General features: G+C 44.3%; 1 protein-coding gene across 1 annotated transcript in view; it reads left to right on the top strand.

Annotated features, from left to right (window-relative positions):
• The window catches only part of LOC147668858 (unconventional myosin-XVIIIb-like), a gene marked incomplete at its 3' end in the record, with an annotated part of 694293 nt that overhangs the window by 109121 nt on the left and 563549 nt on the right, over nt 1-21623 (top strand). The window contains exon 7 of the mRNA XM_086948392.1: nt 13276-13385. Within this exon, the coding sequence (XP_086804518.1) occupies nt 13276-13385 (110 nt within the window). The remainder of the gene's footprint in view (nt 1-13275; nt 13386-21623) is intronic.

Here is a 21623-nt window from a genome sequence, read left to right on the forward strand (position 1 = left end):
AAACTAATGACTCCAATGAACCTGGATCTGCTTGCCTAAGTTTGTGGCACAGGTTTAAATACGTGCCAGTGTTAGTAAAATCATAGTTTAGTAAGCCCAATTCTAATCTGATCTGTGCGGCAGAAGGGGTTTTAGGCATGTGTAGGACTTTTTTATACATTTTGGTCACATGTTGATTTAAATTGGCGTTTAGCTTTCCCCTAAAAATGTCAATGCCATACGAAAGAGTAGGCCCGATTTTTGCTCTCATGACTTCCAATAGTGGTGATAGACTCGGACCAGACAGTTTTTTTGAAAGCTTAGAAAGATTCACCTGAAGGTTCATGGCTTTTACTGAAATTTCACTGCGTTGTTTGGCAAAAGTACCCCTGGAGTTGAAATTGACACCTAAATATTTATATGTTTTTCCTATTGTAAGGCTCATATTGTTGTATAGCCATCCACCACCGAGATTACGTTTTCTACCGAAGATACGCACTTGGGTTTTCTTTAGATTAACCTCTAAAGTATTCATGGTGGTATAGCTTTGTAGTTTGTTTAATAGCCTTTGCAGCCCTACCCGGGTAAGACTAAAAAGGACCAAATCATTGGCGTATAAAAGGTTACTTATTGACACACCTCCCATCTTAGGTGGGTGGCTGTTTGTTTCTTCTAGGGAAGCTGGTAAGTCTGCATTAAACAAGTTAAAAAGTAATGGGGCCAGCAAACATCCCTGTTTGACACCTCTAGTTGTCATGATTTTCCGAGAGAGATGTGTGCCAGTCCCCAACTGCACTTGTATCTATGTGCCTGAGTGCAGTTGGATAATCGCCTCCAGAAGTTTGGCTGGGATCCCCCATTTTTTTAGCTTTACCCATAGAGTAGCCCTGGGGACCCGGTCGAAGGCGGCTTTAAAATCTACAAAGCAGCAAAAAACAGCTCTAGATGTAATAAGTGCTTTATCAACAATTATAGACAATGTCAATAGGTTAGTCAAAGTGCCAGAGTTTGCAGTGAAGCCAGTTTGGTTCCTAGGGATCAGATTATTCTGCTCTGCCCAGGTTCTCAGCTCCTCCAGTAGAATACCTGCGTAATACTTTGCCTCAATATCTAAAAGGGCAATTAATCTATAACTGTTTGGAGAGGTATGAGAACCTGACTTGTAAATCGGATGGATTATTGCGCCTCGCCAAGAGTCCGGTATGGTTGAACTTCTTAATGCAAAGTTGAAAAGATTAGTTAAGTATCCCGACCAAAGGTTTGTATTTGTTTTGAACAAATTCTGTGGTAGGCCATTTGGGCCCGGCGCTCCATCTGATCTTGCTTTTAATAATACTTTGGTGACCATTTCTTGGGTGATCTGCAGGTCTTCAGTTGGAGATTCTAAAGATTCAGTGGGCCTGCTCTAGCTCTTACTCTGGCTTATTTTTTTTGTTGAGTTGAGAGCACATATGTCTGTAGAAACTGTTCCCTCTGTGGACCTAAAGTGGTCAGTCAAGAAGGCAGACCAGTCGGCTTCTGCAATGATTGCGGCCCCACGGGTGGATGAACTAGAGTTATGGCGGTGGATTAAGGCCCAAAATGTTCTTGGGTTGCGATTTTTGCTCTCCCATAATAGTTTGCACCAGAATTGGCCCAGGTAAAGTCGTTTGTCTTTTTGTTGAGCCTGCCTAAATGTTTTTGGCGGTTTTGTACACATTCAAGAGCTCGCTGTTCCCTGGGGATTTCTTCAGGGGACGCAAGGCATTATTTCTAGATTTCTTCAGTACCCTAGTTTGACTTGAGATCGAAAACTGGGGACTAGAAGAAGCCTTATGGGAATGCTGTTTGGCTGGAAAGAGGCTTATCAGGTGGGAACAGAAGATTGACCAGGCAACAGTTGGTGAGGCTACCGGGTCAATGCCTCCTGTTGTGAAAGCCAAACATGCCTTCATAACGTTAGAGCAGATGTCTTCGCTCCATCTTAGTCGTTGTAGGTTTTCAGTGTAAGTTCCTATGCACATTATTGAGGCAGATTTATGGTGCACTGGTTTTATATTGAGGGTGACGACTTGTGGGCGATGATCGCTTTCCGATCGGTGATGAATGCTATAGTTACCCAAGTGTTGGAACAGGGCTGAGTTACAGATGGTATAATCTAGATAGGAATGTTTGCGGCCATTTGTCCAAGTCCATTTTGGTGGAATGTCTTTCGTAGATCTACTGTTCATTACAAAAATGCCGGCACTATAAAATTGCAACACACAGAGCTCTCCTAGACCACAATAAGCTTGGTTTGGTGGTTTGGACTGTGCCTCTACTTTTGTTAATGTGGATGGATTAAGCCCTTCAAAGTCCGCAAGGTTTCCCTGAAAAAGGTTAGTGTTGAAGTCACCGGTAATCATACAGTCTGAGTGGGGATGATCCGCAGCCAGGTCACACACGATTTTCATTTAAGCGTGTTAGATGCTCCTTTTTTGAACGCGTGCTCGGATTTATGTAAACATTAAGAAGTAAGAGCGATCGCTGTTTGCTCCATGAGCTGATTTTGACTCTGAGTAACCAGTCCTCATCAAAACTCAATAGCACGATGGCGCCTTTTGAATTATTTGAGACGTAGACCGTCAGCCCAACTTTGGGGTGGCCATAAAGACTGTCTCTAATTGCCGGTTTCCAGAATTCAATAAAGCCTATCACTGGACAATTTTGGGTGGCCCATGTTTCCTGAAGGGCTATTAAATCGTGCCCAAATGTAAAGTTGTGCGTCTCCAAATTGGCAATTTTCTGATGGAGACCACTGATGTTCCGTGAACACAGTGTAAAGGAGGACTGCGACTGGGAGTTTAAAAGGTTTGTAGGAGGTGATATTTGGGGTCTTGATTCGACCAAATAATTGCAATTTGGATCTGCGGAATATTTTTCAAATGGTCAGTCTAATAATTTGCGAGACAGGGCAGCCGGAAGCCATCCCCAAACTGGGGTTTTTTCAGGGCTGGGGGCTTTAGACCATACATTTTCAGTCGGTTGTGTTGTGCCTAAGGCATTTTTTAAGATTGAGTATGGCCAGGTTTTAACTCCAATCCTAAGGCATTCAGCTCGTGTCGGGGTGGCTGGCTGCTTTAGTAGCGCTGTGGGCTAGCCTGGGGTGGAATAAGGATGGATTTTAATACCCCATTGCTGAAAAGTATCCTTTTGGGCTAAGAACGCTTGTGCCCAAATAACAGATCTAAATGACACCAGGGTTGCCTCAGAGGGTTGTAGGCCTCTTGGTGGAAGGAATTCAATGGACTCAATGTCGTCTGATGTCAGAGCCTCAAAACCCGGGGCACCGTTCACTAATTTAATTATGTTTGATCTGTTGAGGATATCGTGCCAACCTTTTTTTTATATATTCAGGAGCAAAAAGTATTTTGGAGTGCTGTAGGTCACTTTTGCCACTCTTGGTTCTAGGGCTTAAATTAGGCAGAGTGTATTTATTAATTAAGTAGCCTAAGTCTGATCCCTGATGGATTTGGAAAGGATCGCGTAAGCCTTGCCTGGATATCTGAGTGTCTTTGAGTGGAATTGATGTGTTGTTAGAAATTACTTTTAGGGGATTGGATCCAGTATTGAATTTCTCAGAGTGAGGTGGACTTGAAGGGGAAACTAGTTGGGGTTAAGTTATCGTGACTCTAGTCTTCCATGAGGTTAATTTGTTAGGTTTACCCTTTGGTTTTTCAGTGCCAGTCTGAGGCTCTAGTGCCACTATTTCCGCGGGTAAATTATTTTGATCGTGACGACACGCAGAAATCTGTTGACTGGCACTTGAGGTTAAGTCAGCCATAAGGGGGTTTTGACAGAAACTTGTTGACGTTGGTGGTAGTTGTGAGACACTTAAGGCTTTTTTATTGGCAGCAGTTGAAAACAGTAGAAATAATTTAGGAAGATCGACTGTTGGATTTAGTCTTAATTTATTTCTTTGTTTGCACTGACGTTTACACTCTCTCTTGCTACAGGGTGGCAAGGGAGCAAGAAGTGTTTCGGAATTGAGGGCTGCAGCAGCAGCTGGTTTGACGCAAGACCCTGCCACGTTGTTACCGGTAGTATGAATTTGCCCACTTGCTGTCTGAAGGCTTAAGGCCAATGATGGAATCAATGCCACTGAGGATGGAGGTCCTTGATCTTAGTGGGGGTCTTCGCGGTGGTCAGTCTGTATCGAGGAAGATTTTAGTTCCCCACTCACCACAGTCACAATTGGGGGTGGGATCGAGGAGTTAACCGATTCTGAGTTGAGTGTTGAGGGTTTTTGGGGTAACTGGTCGAGACATTCAGTTGCTCGGCCTCCCTTCAACAACTTGACTTCGTTTATGACACTGGTTAAGAAGCTAGAAGCGAGAGAGTGAATCAATGATGGGCGAGCAGCAGCAGACTGAATGTACTAATTTTGAGGACGATTGCGCTCCTATTATTAGATTGTTCAGTTTGTCCAGCTTATTATCGATCCCTGCTGTAAACAAGCCAAGGTATTCAATAGATCAACCTGCGTGTCCAATTTGTCGGAATGATAGTTTAGGGCAGTGGTTGTCGATTAGAAAGTTTGGAGTAATTGAGGCCAGATATTCGTTGTTGTGGAGGCATCGGGGTGTGGCTCAGTTTTTAATCTAGGATTGGGTGAGTTTTGAGATTTTTTAAGAAAGAAGGACAAGTCCGTTAACAGTTGATCATTTGGATCGGTTTTTTGTGGGGATTTTGAAAAAACTGTTGCTACTGCTGGAGGTGAGTATGGACGTTGTTGGAGCTTAGTTGAATCTGAGCTCCCCTCAAGGAAGATTGAGACCTGTAGTGAACAAAGACTAAATATGTCAGGGTTGGGTGCTAAATCTTTTTGTGCATGGATTTGTGGAAAAATTAAAAGGGAATTTTGTGGTAACGTAGTTGAAAAGTTCTCTGTTTGCAATGATTGCAGTGCTTGGGGACTTGAGTTATAAATAAGACTCGCAGGGGATGGTTGGTTAGAACGGGCCTCTTGCTTGCAAATGTCATGGGAGGGAAGAAGCTGACTTGGTGAAGGTTGGTGACTTGGTGAAGGATTTTGAGTGGCCCTCATAAAGCACTCCGAAGCTGTGTTCTGATCGTCAACTAATGACCCAAAAATAAAGACATCCGGTATTAAAGCAGGCTTGTTGGTTGATATTTGAGATGGTTGAAACAAGTGCACACTTGGCTCAGTAGGTTGATGAGGGTCACAAAACTTAGTTGCCTCAGAGGCTTGAGAGGAGGGAGGGTGCTTGACTCCGCCAGGTGCTTTTTTAAAGTAATCCAAGAGAGAGAGAGATTTTGATGCGTTCTGAGATGGTGCATAAGAGGGATGCATGTTGCTGTTGCTGTTGTGTTGCCATCCGTTTAATAGGGAGTTAGGAGCCTTCAATGTGACCGTAGAGGTCAGTGGATTCGTGAGGTTGGCTGGGGCACACTCCACGTCTGTAGCCTGCCGTTTTGATTTCTTTCATTTTAGAGCGGAAGGTGCTTTTCTTATTTTCCCGGATCTCATTACTTCCGTTGTTGTGTGTGGCTGTTCAAGGCCTGTGAGTTGAAAGACTATTTCAGGTGGGCCTTCTGATGTCCGGTCTCTTGTTTGCCAACCGTACCAGGATGTGGTTCCAAGGGTCAGGGGGAATTGTGAAGAACCAGCCTGGTCCTGAATCCAGGACTGCTGGATCTTGTCTTATCCTGGGCAGCAAGATCAGTTGGCGATGGCGATGGCGCACAGGCACCCCCCAGCTTTCTGGGCCCCGACACAACCCCTTCACTGCCCGCAGCCACCTATCCACCAGTCCTAAGGCCACTCCAGAGGGCTGAGACCTAGGCTTGGCTCCAGGGCCCCCAGTCCGAAGTGCAGAGTCCACTGCTAGCGGACCAAGCCAAAACCAGGTGGGGGCGCAGCATAGGGAGGGGTGCTAAGTGAGCCGCCACGGGCCAGTTCCCATCTGGGCAGTAGGGCAGTAGGGCGGCAGTGATGGCAATGGATTGGGGGAGTTGGTGCGGGCGGGGGGAGCAGAACTAGGGCTGACAGGACCGGAATAGCGAGCACCCTAAAGCAGCTGGCCGGCAGGAGGGAGCGGTGTAGAAGGTAGCAGTGCAAAGACAAGGGGCAACTGAGACTGAGGCTGGCACAGCAGGGAGAGGCGCCGAATAGCAGCCCAGGTAGATGGCATTGCACCGGGCCTGTAGGCTGGGTGAGAAACCAAGCCCGGCCGAAAACAATTCGGGGACAGGCGGGGGTAGAACAAGGATCAAGGATCAGGGATGGCTGGGAACACAATGCACCGAGTAGAGGGGTGAGGTCTAGCTCAATGCCGACTCAAGGCCGACTCGATGCCGACTGTTGTTGAACCAGGCGCAGCGCAGCGCAACTGCACCGGGAATCCGCGGTCCTAAGATCGACTCGGGGACTCACCTTGGCTCACAGAACAGTAGCAACCAGACCTCGGCTGTTCAACTACCACTCTCTCGGTCAGCTTCCTCGTCCCCGCAGTGACCCCTGCCTACGCCACTTTCACTGCCTCTCATGCCCTCAACGCCACGGCCACAGCTTCTAGCTTCCAGCCTGCAGCCGCCTCAGCTCCACCTTCCACACTCCGCTCTGCTCCACTCCGCCCACCGCTCCGCGTCCTCGCCAACGCTCGCGTGCACGCTCAACAATCCGTAGTCCGTAGTTCGCGGCCAAACGCTTCCTAGGGGGCGACTATCGCTTGCAGTAGCACATTATTATATAAAATTCTGCTTGGGTAATGTACAGAAACAAAATGAATCCTGCTGATTAGTTGTGGTATCAATTGAATTCTATCTCAATCAATTTTCTGTTACTAACACATATGAACGCAATTTTATTCAGAAACACTTCCTAATAACAGAAAACATGGAAACTTGGATATGTAAAAAGTATGACATTACCTATGTGACCTCAATGAAACTGGTTGTTTGTAAGTAACATATTTATTTTCTTCATGCAAACACCTGTGCACATGTTAAGTACTTCTTCAAAGTTTAAGCTCCTCTAAGACAACTAGTCTTATTAACAAGATACATGTCCCAGCATGGATTAAGGGTATTGGATTTGTACAAAGTTAAAACATGTGGTAGACCACAAATAAATATCTGTGCTTGTTCATTCAGAGACTTGCATGGCCAGTTACAGAAACCTCCATACACATCTTTTGCACAATGTGGAGTTGAGTTGTGGGTGTGGGGTGACACAATTCCAGGACTTCTTGGGTTCAATAATATATCAAAGTTTTGCTGACTGCCATTGGTTTCTGCAAGTGTCAGTCCTGAGGTTTGTTCGACAAAATTTCTATAACTCCTTGTAGTAAGAAACTAGGGCAGCTTCTCAGAAAGCCAGATAACGAGGGATTTAACAGTGAGCCTTAACATTTCTGCTTTGTCACACGATTGATTCCTGCTGCCTCCAACCGACTATCATCCCTGCAAGAAGAGAAAACTAATCAGGAAGGTGGTAGCACAACCTGTTGCACTGCTATCTTACAAATAAGTTGGGAACTAAAGCTGTGAGTAAGCGATATTTGTGAACTGGAAATACATACGAAAGGCTAAGTAACAAAATTACACCAACATTTATTCTGTATTTACAAGCTTTATATTTATGTGTGTTTTTATGATGTGATGGCTCTCTGAAATTAAATGTTATCTGTAGGAGCCTTAGCTCGCTTCAAACAGCAGACATAATGGACATTTCTATGTCAGCTTGTGTACTTTCGAATACTAGATTGTGTGAAAATGCAATGCTTTAACTTCAGCGATTGGCAATAGGTGAAATTACAAAAAAGAAAAAAACTATTTGCTACAATATAACATCAACGTGAGAAGTGTGTAGGTGAACCGGCTGTCATTAAATCTGTGAATTAGTGAATGGTTACCCCTTTAGAAATAAGACAGACAAAGAATAAGAATGTGAGTTATAAGCAGCGGAGGTGGCTGCAAAACCTAGTTGGGGGGCAGGAAATAAAGAATAATAAAAATATAAATATACCTTTTTACGACTATCCCAGATGCTTGGTGACAGCACTCTTTTCATATATACCTGCCACTACATCTTGCATTAAATTTTTAAAGCCTGGGGTTTTTGACAATTCGCCTACTATCAATACTGACTGGCTAGAAAAGAGGGCTGATGTATCGAAGGGTTTCACACATGCTTTGTCTTTGTCTGGGGGTAAATGTGATGGTGCATATTGGGAAAGAGTCTTATGAAACCAGCCATTTTACCTATCAGCCAAGACGTAGCCAAAATATCATATAGGATTTTCATATTTCATCCTTCTCTACAGTTTATAAAATAATTAAATAAGACCTAAAACATACTTCTAAACCCTGCAGACCAAAGACCACAAAACTGAAAAAAGCAAAACGAAGAAGAAACAATATTTTAGTGACATCCCTAAACAAAAAAACTCAAACAGAATAATGTTAGGCCATTCTTTCCTGCTGCTACCTTGTATAACAAAGTCAAATTGTATTGGCCACTTCGGGAAGAAATAAAAATGACTTTCACTCTCCTTTCCCTTTCTTTGAATGGCATTTAGTTTGTAGTTGTGCACATGTTTTTTTCAGTGTTTACATGTATACACTGCTGAGGGCTATTTCTCTTTCAGTGAGGTTGTATCTGTTATTATAGGTTTAATTTAGTTGGCTGCGATGCAAAATCAACATTTCTATCAAATGTTGATAAAAATGTACTCAGTGATCACAATTCTTTTCTGCCAAAATTGCTATAATAGGCCTTGCTCACACATGTATACTGGAATAAGCCTTTTAACAAAAAGTACCAGCTTCTCTTTCCCTACTCCTAGACAGTCTCTGCCTCTGCAATTAAAATGCAGCCTCCAGTTGGACATTTTGGAGAGGTCGGAGTGTCTAACAGTTTGAGAGGAGTGCAAGTAGTTATCCACTCCTGGTGCACCACAGGGAAATAATTTGCCTTAGCAGCTGGGACCTTTCTTCTTCATGTAGGCTGCAGGGAGAAAGAGAATTCTGCAGGTGTGATAGAGGTGCCTTTGCTGTATGCCTGTGAATACATTGGAAGCTTTACAACGCATGCACCCCAGGTTAAATATGTAGTAACTAAGGAATGAATCTGCCCTGAGAATTTTATCTGAGCAAGATCTCTTACACTTTAAAAATAAAACTTGTACCCATCACAAGCACTCTGCCATCTGTGAGTCCTGCTCTCCCACATGGTACCACACCAGTCCTGAACCCTTGGAAGTTGGCCTGAAGGTGCTCTGCGGAACTGTACAGTGACACATCACCTCACAAAAACTCTGCATCAGAACTGCTCAATCCACAATGCAGGATTTCATATCGCAGGCCACAGCCTCCACAGAACTGGTGTGTGATGCATCCTCAAAGCATACCTTCGGATCACAAGGCCCTCATCGAAGGCACCCTCAACGACGGAGGACTCCGCATTGCAAGCTCTGCAACTTATTTGGAACCAGCAGTTGCACGACGAATCTTTAATACAGGACTTCACATCCCAAGCCCCTTTCAACAGCATCCTCACCGACAATGCAGGACCTCGTATTGCAGCCTTGCAGCTTCCTAGAACCATCACTGTGTGATGCATCTTCACACCAAGACCTTCCATCACCTTGGCAAAGTAACATATCCTTGATGCAGAATTTCACAGCGCTCTGCAATCAGGATTTAAGGTATTTTGTTCAATGGGCCTAATGTGGTCCTTGTAGTCAGCCTTCACTCCATCCCAGCCGGCCTGAACTGTGGCGTGACAAGATAACAACAGTTGGCCCTTTCTGCTTCTTGGCACTATTTTCACCTAAATCTTTAAAATTGCGTAGCTCGGGTTCTAATGATTAGATTATTATCATTTTGGTGGCATCTCATTTGTCCATTTTTACTCTATGTTTCTAAATTAGTGTGGGATTTCTCTTGTGTTTTCACTTTATTACTATTTGAAGTGTTGCATAAATACTGTATTCATTGCCTCTAAGTTAAGCCTGACTGCTTTGTGCCAAGCTACCATTGGGTAGCCGGCTGGGACGATGGGGACCTGAGGCTCCCACTGTGGTCCCCAACATGCACACTGAGTGCCTTGGTTGAGACCAGGGCACCCACGAAAATGTGGCCAAGCCCTGGGGGATGGGGTCCGCGGACTAGAATCATTTCAGGAAAGTCATAACTGTAGTGCTCTTATGACCCATAAAAGGGCAGTGTACTGTGTATATAATATAAACCACACTGTGTTAGAGGTACAGATCTGATGCAATAATATGTGTAGATGTTAGAAGCTGTCTCCAAACAGGCAAAGTACGCACTAGGATATCTTCTTCTATGTTCCGGGCCTTGAACGGAGTGTACGGATTACAGAACGAGAAAGGCTTTCTGAAACAAGCAAAATATGCAGCGTCTTCTCAGAATAATTTTGTGCAAGCTAAACATGTAAAAACAACATTGATAAAATGGTGTCTGCTAAAACGTGTAAAATATAAAACTAAAAAGAAGAACCAAAGTGGGTCCAAGAAGGCCCCACAAAAGGTATAATCCTGTTCTGCGTTTCTCTATATCATTGCTTAATTTTTCCTGTGGAAATTCCAAAGGGAAAAAATGTGTTTTGGTACTCACCTTTTTATTGACCCCCACTGCCAAATCATCCCAAACCTTTCCAGGCAGGGGCTGAGGTGGATTAACTCTTTTTTGGTTAACGCCTGTGAAGATTTGTCAAACAGCGCCAAAGTTGATAGCGTAAGAAAAAACGCTCTTCCTATGGAAACTCTGACTCACTACAACTACACTGTGGCTGTAGCCACTGTGAAATATATGGAGGGCTAGATGTACAATGGTTTTTAGCGCGCGCAAACGGGTCTTAGACCCATTTGCGCACGCTAAAAACCATGGGCGAATGTACAAATAGTATTTTGCGAGTTGCAAATAAATTGCGACTTGCAAAATACTGTTTTGCGACTCTGTATTTGGAAGGGCCATTCCTTCCAAATAGCGACTCCATGGCCATTTACAAATGTTTTGCAATCGCGGTTGCAAAACACTTGCAAATTACCACCTACTTCAAGTAGGTGGTAATGCATTCGCAAATGGGAAAGGGTCCTAGGGGGACCCATTCCCCTCTGCAAATGCATGCAAAATGATTTTTTAAGAGCAGGCAGTGGTCCCAGGGACCACTGCCTGCCCTTAAAAAATGAAACCAAAACGTTTCATTTTATTTTTTAAATGCATCCTGTTGTTCTTTAAGGAAAACGTGATGCATTTAAAAAAAGCTGCTTTATTTAAAAGCAGGGCCAGACATGGTGGTCTGCTGAGCCCAGCAGGCCACCATCACTGGGAGGGCCAGTCAATCCAAATGGGGTCGTAAAATGCAAGTGGCTCATTAATATTCTTGAGCCTCATATTTTGCAACTCCATTGGGAATCGCAATCAATGTCCAAGACACTGTTGTATATGCAAAATAGCGAGTTGCAAATTGTGAGTCGCAAAAGCCACGCAATTTGCAAGTCGCTATTTGGTAGGTCGTACATCTGGCCCCAATTCACACAAAAAGCAAAGGTTAAAGGTAAGTTATAGTTAGGGAAACATTATTTATGTTTGGTATACAAAGCCAGCTTAATTTACACAAAGATTAGAAATTTAGAAGTTATAGTTATCTCTTAAAGTTAAGGTTTACACACCAATTACACAATTTGTGACAAAACCAACCTAATCCACACAAACATAACAAATTCAAATGTTATAATTATGTGTTAAATTTAGCATTTACACACCACTTTCGAAATACCATGTTATACATATAATTCACATTTATAGTTACGCACCACCTTTAAAATAATATCACTCGCCCACCTCCATGCACAGTCTTATCACCTCACTTCCCACACATTAACTATGGCTCGCCCCTTCTCAGTGCACTAGCTGTACCATTGGAAATAACTTTAGTTATGGCATGTGAAATCATTGCATTAATTAAAACACTTATGACATCTGAAAATATATCATTTTGCAGAACGTAGTGCATGGTACAGTGGCAAGTTATAGTTAATGTACTGTGGGATGAAGTGGCAAGACAGTATACTGAGGTGTGCAAGTGTTATTAGCACTACCTACCCCTATTTAGTGTTACCACTCAGATGGACAACCATCTACTTCTTCTGGGGCCTAACATTTGGGATGGAAATGGAGACTGAAAACAGGCATAAAAAATCGTATTGTTTTTGGTAAGGATTTTGGGCCCGATGTAGGTCGGTCGGTAACGGCCGAAAATCGGTATTTTCGGCCGTTACCGATCGGTAAATAGGCGAATGGTATGTAGGGGGCATTATTTTACCAAATCGGTAAAATTACCGATTCGGTAATTTTACCGATTCGGTAAAATAAGTAATCGGTAAATTTACCGATTCGGAGCCACCCATATGTAGGTGGGACTCTTCAGAGTCCCAGGAGCCTTAACGAATCGGTATTTTACCATCAAATCCAATTTGATGGTAAAATACCGATTCCGGTGTGCATGCACATGTGTGCATGCACACCTATGCCATGTGACAGGCAGACCTGCCCTTAGGGCAGGTATGCCTGCCACATGGCACCCGTGCCTGTTTTGGGGGTGCCAGAGGGTGTCAAAGTGACACCCCCTGCACCCTTGTGTGAATCGGTATTTACCGATTCGGTAAATACCGAATCGGTAATGCCCATTCATTCCTATAGGCTTCACACATCTGGAATACCTACATGTCGGACCCATAGATTTACCGATTTTAAATTACCGAATCAGTAAAATTCGGTAATTTAAAATCGGTAAATCTTTCCTACCTACATCTAGCCTTGTTCTCTCGAAGGGTCGACTAACCTTATTACCACCTAGTCTAGTAATGAGTGACTCAGAAGAATTTCCCCATTCATTCAGCTTCAGGGTTGTCAGCTAGTGTTCTAACTACATCAATAGAAAATATCTTGCTGGAAATACCTACCATTCCTTTGAGCTCTGTTGAGACAGAGGCGGACTGCAGAAGTTGAAACGGTGCCCAATTAAAGAGCTTGGCCTTATGCTATCCGAGTTTCCTGTAGAAATAATATGGATGTTTTTTGGTTTTCTAGCCAACCCACAATTGTCTTTTGTTTAGTAGCATTTATTTATTTATTTATTTTGAAAGTTTTATATAGCGCGAACATAACCACCGAGGGTATTTAAGTAGTTAACGTTTATAGAAATAACAATTGCTCTCGCTTTTTTAGTGCTTATTTAGGCGAATGAAATGATATGTAAGACTGTTTTTACCATTAATCTTACCACAGGATACAGCCATCGAATGGGGATTGTCGAGTTCCGACGCCGGTTCCAGGTCTTGGCGCTACCAGCAATGAAGAAGTATACATCAGCGTATGATGCAACAGATGAGAATAAGGTGGGATACACAAGGTCATTGGAAGGAAATCATTGGAACGATGCAAACTATTCCAAGTCAGATTACCTGGGATAATGGGGAGTTAGCAAGCAGATTTTGTTAATGTTTTTTTTGAAAAATTAGATTCTTAAGACAATTTCTTTGATGTACAGTGTAAAGTGTCAAGTAAATTATGACTATCACTGCTTTTCATTGTTTAAATAAAAGTGTAATCTTATGACATAAAGTGACTATATACCAGCATTAAATCTCAGATATGAAAATATACATAGCAACAATTATTCTTAGATTTCACATGGAACCTGGATAGGCATGGATGGAACCACAGACTGTAGCAGTGTAAAATGTGCATTGTACACATTTATTATTACAGAAAACAATCATTTGTTTTTAAATTCAAGAGGCATAATAGCAGATATTAAGCACTTTGCAGCAGCTTGGGTGCATCACGGAGAGACTCTGAAGTGCTAAAACTTCCAGGTATAAACACCAGTCATCCTTCTTATAGCAGATTTAAAACATCTGTAGGAAAGAGACGTTACTATCTTGATGGTCACTTCTTTGAAATCTCAGTACAAAAATGTCACTATGTAATTAAAGTTAGATTTATAGTGACATGAACCCCATTTATTTAATTAATGTGTATTTAATTCTATTGTTCCATAACATAATCCTGCCCCTTATTATAACCCTAGGTCTAAAATTTTTGTACTCAGTCTTGTCACTAGGGGTGAAATCAGTGATGTCATTTGAGATGTCAAAAGTGATGTCATCAGTGATGTCACTGACCATGTCGCAGGTGAAGTAATATGTGAAGTCATAAGCAATGCATTGCGGGGGTGTAAGTTATAGTTAGCCCAGGTAATTATAACTGCTGAATTTCAATGGTTTCGTACATGTGAAATCCGAGTCCTGTAACCTTTGATTTTTTTTCAGTGAATTTTAAAGATTTTTAAATTCTATCTCCAAACTAGAACATCCCTGTTGTTTTTATAGTGAATTTCTACTTTTAAAAAAAATTATATTTCCTAACTAAACTGTCCCTGTGACATTTGGTTTTTCAGAGAATTTCAACGTTTTTTAAAATTGTTATTTCCTAACAGTAACCCGTAACCTTTGAGAATGGGTGTATGAGTTGCTGTATTGGTAGCTGAGTGGATGTGTGAGTGTCTGTATGGGTCTCTGAGTGGGTTTGTGGGTGTGTGAGTGGCTGTTTTGGGTCGGTGAGTGAGTGTGTGAGTGACTGTATGGGAGTGTACATGGCTGTGTAAGTTGGTGTGGGAGTGCATGTGTGGATCTGTGAGTTGGTACTTGAGTGTCTGAGTGGGTCTATGAGTCAGTGCTTGAGTGTCTGAATGGGACTGTGAGTGAGTGCATGAGTCTTTTGGTGGGTATGTTATTATTGGGTGTGTGAGTCTCTGAGTGGGTGTGTGACTGTGTGCGTGAGTCTCTGAGTGAGTCTTTGAGTGGGTGCATGAGTGTCTGAGTATGTCTGTCAACGGTTGCAGGAGAGTCTGACTGGATCTGTGAGTGTGTGCATGAATATTTGCATGGGTCTGTGAGTGGGCACGTGCATGTATGAATGCCTCATCCTTCTCGTTCTCGTTCTGATCTCTATTTCGCCACGTTTTACGCATCAAAGACCTTTATGTTATTTGACCTCTTCCTGCTCCTTACTGATCTCTATTTTGCCTCTTTCTGCCCATTTCTGACCTTTATTTTGCCTTTTTCTGCTCGTTTCTGATCTTTATTTTTCCTTTTTCTGCTCCGTGCTGACCTATAGTTTGCCTCTCTCTGCTCGTTGCTGACCTTTAGATTGCCTATTTCTTTTCATTACTGACCTTTATTCTGCTTCTTTCTGCTCCCTTCTGACCATTATTTTGCCTCTTTCTTCTCGTTTCTCACCTTCATTTTGCCTCTTTCTCCTCTTTTCCCTGCCGCCTCCCCACCTCCTGCAGGAGCCGGCATTGCCCCCACTGTCATGGAGCTGCTAAACATATAGCTCCCTGTCTGTGAGAGCCCTTGTTCAGTCTCTTTCCCTGCCCTCTTGACGGCGCTTGTCAGAGCTGCTGACATTGAAACTGGGGAAACAGGTTTGAGTCACTGCGTCGGCTCAACATCCTGTGATTCTGGGTAAATCACTTACCAAAAATTGAATGTATCTTTGCATAATGTAACTGGTGCTCATGTAAAGTGTTCCAATACCTTGGGTTGTGTTTGTGCTATATTTAACTGGAAACAAAAAAAACATACATTCAGTGAAAAAAACATGCGGTCAAAAGCACTACATAATGCGCCAAAGGCAAGCCCATCTGCGCCCGTCCTCCCCAGGCCGGGACCCGGCCCAAACCCCTGCCTTTTGCAATAGCGCTAGCTTAAAGTTCTCCTCCATCCAGTTACTTAATCTTTGCTCTAACTCCCGTCTTACGTGTGTCTGCCTCGAGGTAGAGGATAACTCCCCGCCTGTCCGGGCTGCAATTTCACATTTAACACCTACCTTGATTAACCAGGTAAGGCTATTAAGCCTGACACTACAGTCCACCAGCATGTGCAACATGCTATGACACTGAAGCCAACCCTTTTTAATAACTTTTCCTTTTTTAAGATTAATTGTCGCTCCCTCCCCAAACATCAGGCAGATATTTTTGATCTCCTATCGGACTTAAAACATATTCCTAACGGAGACATGGCTTAACAGTTGCTCGGGCCTGACCTGGCCAGAGCCCTGCCTCCTAACTACGCTATCATTAGGAAGGACAGAGAAGCTAGGGTGGGAGGTGGGATCGCCGTTATCTTTAAAAATACGTTTTGCTGTAAACTCGAAGAATAATTGATTCCCGATTGTGAAGCTGCTGTTTTTAAACTTACTTTGACTCTGCACTTTACTTTTTCTGGGATGCTGGTGCATCGCCCCCCCAGGCCCTGCTGGCTCATGGGCAACAAACTTTCCTGATTTTGTTTCCACTCTGCTACTTTATTCAGCCAATTTTTCAATTATAGGTGACCTTAACTCCATTTGGAGGATTCTAATTGTAACATTGCCAGCACTCTTGTTTCTGATTTGGCAGCCCTGAATATTTTACTCCGTAATAGTGGGCCCACACACAAAGCAGGTTATCTTCTTGACCCCATTTTTTCTAACTTATCTCCTCTACACTGTTTAGCTGCCGTTCCGATGTGCTGGTCTGATCACTTCTTAGTAGGATTCAGTCTTGAAACCTCCCGTCTCGCACATGCAAATAGTAACATCATTGTCAAACCCTCTAGGAACTGGAAGAAGCTTGACATTACCAAGTTTAACTCATTGTTGTCCATCAATGCTCCTACCTTCCATAATAATGTTGCCTCCGATCTGGTAGCGCTTCAAGTCTGGATTCAATCGGCCCATGATACCTGTCTCCCCATCTCTTTCAGAAAGTTTAATAACCACCGCCCCTGCCCCCTGGTCCTCCGACCAACTAAAGAAGGAGAAAACTAAATGTAAAAACTTGGAGCGTCCGTGGGAAAAGAACTATGCATCCGAAACCAAATTCGCCTACCTTACTAGCAAACGGGCCTACCACTCCCTTTGAGGGGCTGCACGTGCCAACTATATTTCTACAACTATTATACAGGCCAATAACTGTCCTAAAACCTTATTTAATATGGTCAAGGATTTATCTGGCTCAACTGCTATGCAACCACCTCTCAGCCTTAATGCAATACAATGCGAGGATCTTGCTCAATTCTTTGTAAATAAAGTGAAAACTATTTACTCTACGCTGGCTAGCACGGCCCCTGCTTCCTCTGCCGTACCGAGTGCGCCCGCCGATTGCCCTTTCTTGGCACCCAAAAATCACACTGACCTGACAAATGTGATCCCCCTGACTCCTGGCCACTTTTGGACATGGTAGCACTCACACAACATCTCAGTCAAATTTAATCGGGATCCACTTGTGATTTACTGCCCATTGCGGTTTTGTGACAAATTGACCCACCCTCTCTTAACCACGTTCTTTAACTGCTCAACACATCCCTAACGACTTCCATCGTTCCCTTCGATTGGAAACATGCAATGGTTGTCCCACTGTTAAAAAAGACTAATGCTGATCCTGCCCTTCCTTCTAACTTTTGTCCAATTTCACTTCTTCCTGCTCTCTCAAAGATTCACAAAGAATCAAAGACACATTAATGGGCATTTGTCCAAGTTTATTGAAACAAATGGGCTTTAGCATCCCTCCCACTCCGGCTTCAGGACCGGTTACTCTACCGAGTCCACCATGCTTGGGGTTACAGAAGTGCTCCGACACAGCATCGATGCGGGCAACGCCTTGGTACTGCTTGACCTGAGTGCGACCTTTGATACGGTCTCTCATACCATACTCATAAAGGCCCTCCAACTCTCTGGTGTCACTGGGACAGCCTTGAATTGGCTTAGCTCATTCCTCGCCGATCGCACCTTTCAGGTCTTCTCATCCACCTCTAAATCCAAGCCTCACCTTTTACCCTATGGGGTCCCCCAGGGTCGATTCTCACCCCCCTGCTGTTCAACATTTATATCAGACCGCTGGCAGCTTTCGTTGAGGAATCGGGGTTGTCGCTTTTTTCATACGCTGATGACACCCAGATCCTCTTCTCTCTCTCATCTGACACAACTTCCGAGCCCTCAGCACTTAGATCTGGCCTCAGTAAAGTCATGGCTTGGATGAACGCCAATTTTTTAAAACTTAATGGCGATAAAACAGAGGTCCGGATCCTGGGTAAGGACTGAGGTCTCTGGGGCCCTCATCATTGGCTGCCAGAAATGGGTACGCTCCCACAACCCTCTACTCAGGTGTGCAACCTTGGTTTCATTGTGGACGATTCTCTTTCTGTGCGGCAACAGGTTACTATGGTTGCTGCCACCTGCTTTACCATTCTGAAATGGCTGAGGAAGATCATGTGGATGCTTCCATCCTATGCCCAGTGCACCGTGGTCCATGCCTTGGTTACTTCTAGGCTGGACTAAGGGAATATTCTCTATTTAGGTGTCATCAAAGAGATAACAAGTAAACTGCAGCAAGTACAACACTCTGCCACTAGACTGCTTTTCCGAGCACCCAAAACTGCACCAACGTCCAGGTTGCTGGTCGATCTCCACTGGCTTCCTGTGGAGAAACGTGTTAAGTTCAAGACCCTTACTTACATGTTCCATATCAAGCATGATAAGTCCCCCGCTATGTGCAACATCTAGCCTGCCCCTATGTTTCCTCTCGTACTCTCAGATCCTCCACCCAAGAGAAATTCCGAGTTCCGAAAGTTAGACTTTCTCATATGGGAGGGCTCTCCTTTTCCTATCTTGGCCCCATTTTGTGGAATGCTCTCTCATTGCCCCTCCGCACACAACCTGACCTTCTGTCTTTCTGCAGATCCCTTAAAACAAGGCTTTTCAGCCAATAGGCCTCTCCTTCCTCTGCTGTTCCTTGTTTGGCGCCGGGAAACCCTTGGGGTAGCTGTGCGCCGGTATACATATTTAAACAAATAAATAATTAAATGGTGGGAGCGCAAGTTTTAGTTAGCTCTGCTAACTATAACTGGTAAATTTCTGTGTTTTTTAGTTCAAAACATTAATGTTGTCACTGACAATTTCATCTAACTATAACCCTATTTTAACCTTTGTTTTTTGTCAGTGAATTTCTAAGGTTTTTTTTTTAAGCAGATCTTTTTATCACACCTAACTATAAATTTTAACCTTTGTTTTTTTTTGCGAATTTCTATATTTTCTTTTTACGTAAAGTAATATTTGAATACCATACGTAAATCCAAACCTAAGACGCACACAGCTTTTACCCATGAATGGCAGGAATTTGGCTGGAGGGGGCCAAACCCCCACATACAGCTAACCCACTGCTGTGCATGGCCTTTTCCTGTGTGCAGTGGGGGGGTTTGCCACGAGGCCTGGCCATGGTCCAGGCCCTGTGGCTAACTCTGTAAGTGCAGTCAAACCTACACTACGCAGGTCCTTCGGTCGTGCAGGGCGGCAGGTTACCCAGGGTCATAATCGGTTCGGTGTAGGGGGCCACGTGGCCCCACTCCACTTTTTCAAAACAAGGCCTAGTGGGATTGGGTCAGGCCCTGTGGCCAACCACCTGCATGCAACTACTTCGGCCGTTCGCACTGACAGTTTGGCCCATTCTCCAGTGCCCCATATATTTTAAAAGGGGTGGGCATGTGGTCCTCCTCCCCGAACCTTGTTAGGCCTTAACGACCCCATCCCCCAGGGCCTTTTATTTTAAGAAAAGGGGAGGGGCCACGTGGTCCCCCTCCCCAAGCCTTGTTAGGCCCTGCAGATCCATTCCCCAGGGCCACTCATTTAAATAAAGAGGAAGGGGGGCATCGCAAAGACCCCCTCCCTGCTTGGGTCATGTTAGGCCATGGGAACCCCATTTCCCAGGGTCACTCATTTAAATAAAGGGGAGGGAGACTGTGCAGACCCTCTCCCCAAGCCTTTTTATTCCCTGGGGGAGACCTTCCCCAGGGCCACACAAATAAAGGGGAAGGGGGCCACGCAGTCCCTCTCCCCTAGCCTTGTTAGGCCTCCAGGACCCCATCACCCATGGCCACTAATTTCAATAAAGGTGAGGGGCCACATGGTCCCCTCCTTGAACCGTTATTTGCCCAAGAGACCCCACCCCAAGGGACCTTACCACAAAGGTGGGTGCCCTGGTGTGCACCCAGGGCACTCACCATATTCTTGTTGGGAGCCACAAGGCCCCCACGGTACCAGCCTGCTCCCCACATGGAGCCAACATTACTCCTGCCCACAGGGAGCAGCTACTAATGCTGCTCCCTGTGGGCAGGAGCAATATGTTGATCTGTTTCCCTGCCTGTATCAATGTGGGCAGGTAAACAGATTACAATTCTGCTCCCACCGGCCGGGTGCATTTTTAAAGATCCTGCCCACTGGGAGCGGTTAAGAGTTTGTTCCCGCTTGTCGGACGTTTTTAAAATATACCGCCAGGTGGCAGTAAACACGGCTTTCCCTGCCCATGTAAGTGTGGGTAGGGAAAATACTCTGTCATGAGATGGGCTCCCTGGGGCATAGTATGTGAGCCAGAACCAAGGGATATTGTCCCCGGGGCCATAAATTGCTTAGGCACGGAGACGCATGGCTCCCATCCTATAAAGTAATCAGCCCCTGGGGAGGGCTCCCGAGGGCCTTTAAAGAGAAATGGGGCTGCACAGCCACCCTGCCCATATAAACTAATTTCAGGGACCTCTGGAGGCTCGGGATGGGGGACACATAGCCTCCTCCTGTTTAGGAATACAACCATGGGGCAAAAGCTCAGTGAATCAGGCCTGGCTGCCATTTTTATTTTGTTTTCCCAATCCAGCAGGACTTCCAATGAATTGCTCCATTTCTTAGCGAGTTTTGTTTTTTTGCTTTTGGTCCCTGTGGGTGGGGTCCCTCAGGGTCCTCCCCGTGGAGCCTAGGAGGTCAGGGTATCCCTACATGCCCCCTTTGTACTATTATCCTTTTTTTTATTTCAGGACATGGAACTAAGTCCCTGTGTCCTGTAATGGCTGTCAGCAACATTTTTATCATGATGTCAGCCAATCAGAGCACTCAATGCTGTGGGGTAGGGGGTCTGACTCCCACTGAAGTGAGATAGGCCAAGGTAGAGAATGCTCCATTTTTAAATTGGTGCTCCCATGCGAGCCCCTCAAGCCGCTTATGGACCCAACTGTCCAGATATACAATTATTTTTTACCTTTAATCCCTCAAAAGCTACTGAACAGATTTACACCATATCACAAAAAGCACAATCTGCATACCAAGATCTAGTGTCCTGCCAAATGTGGTGAAATTCTGTTCAGCAGTTATTTATAATATATTTATATTACCACTTAGGAGGATATGGAGCCTGGGTCTGCCGAGTGGGCAGGGGAAACAAAGTTGGGAACTCCACTTAGTCTGAGAAAGGACTATTGTTACACCAGAGCCTTCATAGGCACAAGTAAATAAAATTGAAACCAGAGAAGAGGGGAGCAAATCCTTATTAGTGCAAGTACCTACTTTTACAGAGATCCTCCCCCAAAAGATGGATTTTTTGCTGGGATGTGGCGGAATTGAGGTCCAAAGTGAATGATTTGGAATGGGGGAACTTTTTAGATTGCTTCCATATCTGTTTCTTTCAGGAGACATGCGCCCTACAGCTGGTTTATAAAATGGACTGCTTGATTTACATCTTAGCTGCTTTGCCTTCACCAGTGGGGCGT

The sequence above is a fragment of the Lissotriton vulgaris genome, unplaced genomic scaffold, assembly GCF_964263255.1.
Source record: "Lissotriton vulgaris unplaced genomic scaffold, aLisVul1.2 SCAFFOLD_1224, whole genome shotgun sequence".
Taxonomy (NCBI): Eukaryota; Metazoa; Chordata; class Amphibia; order Caudata; family Salamandridae; genus Lissotriton; species Lissotriton vulgaris.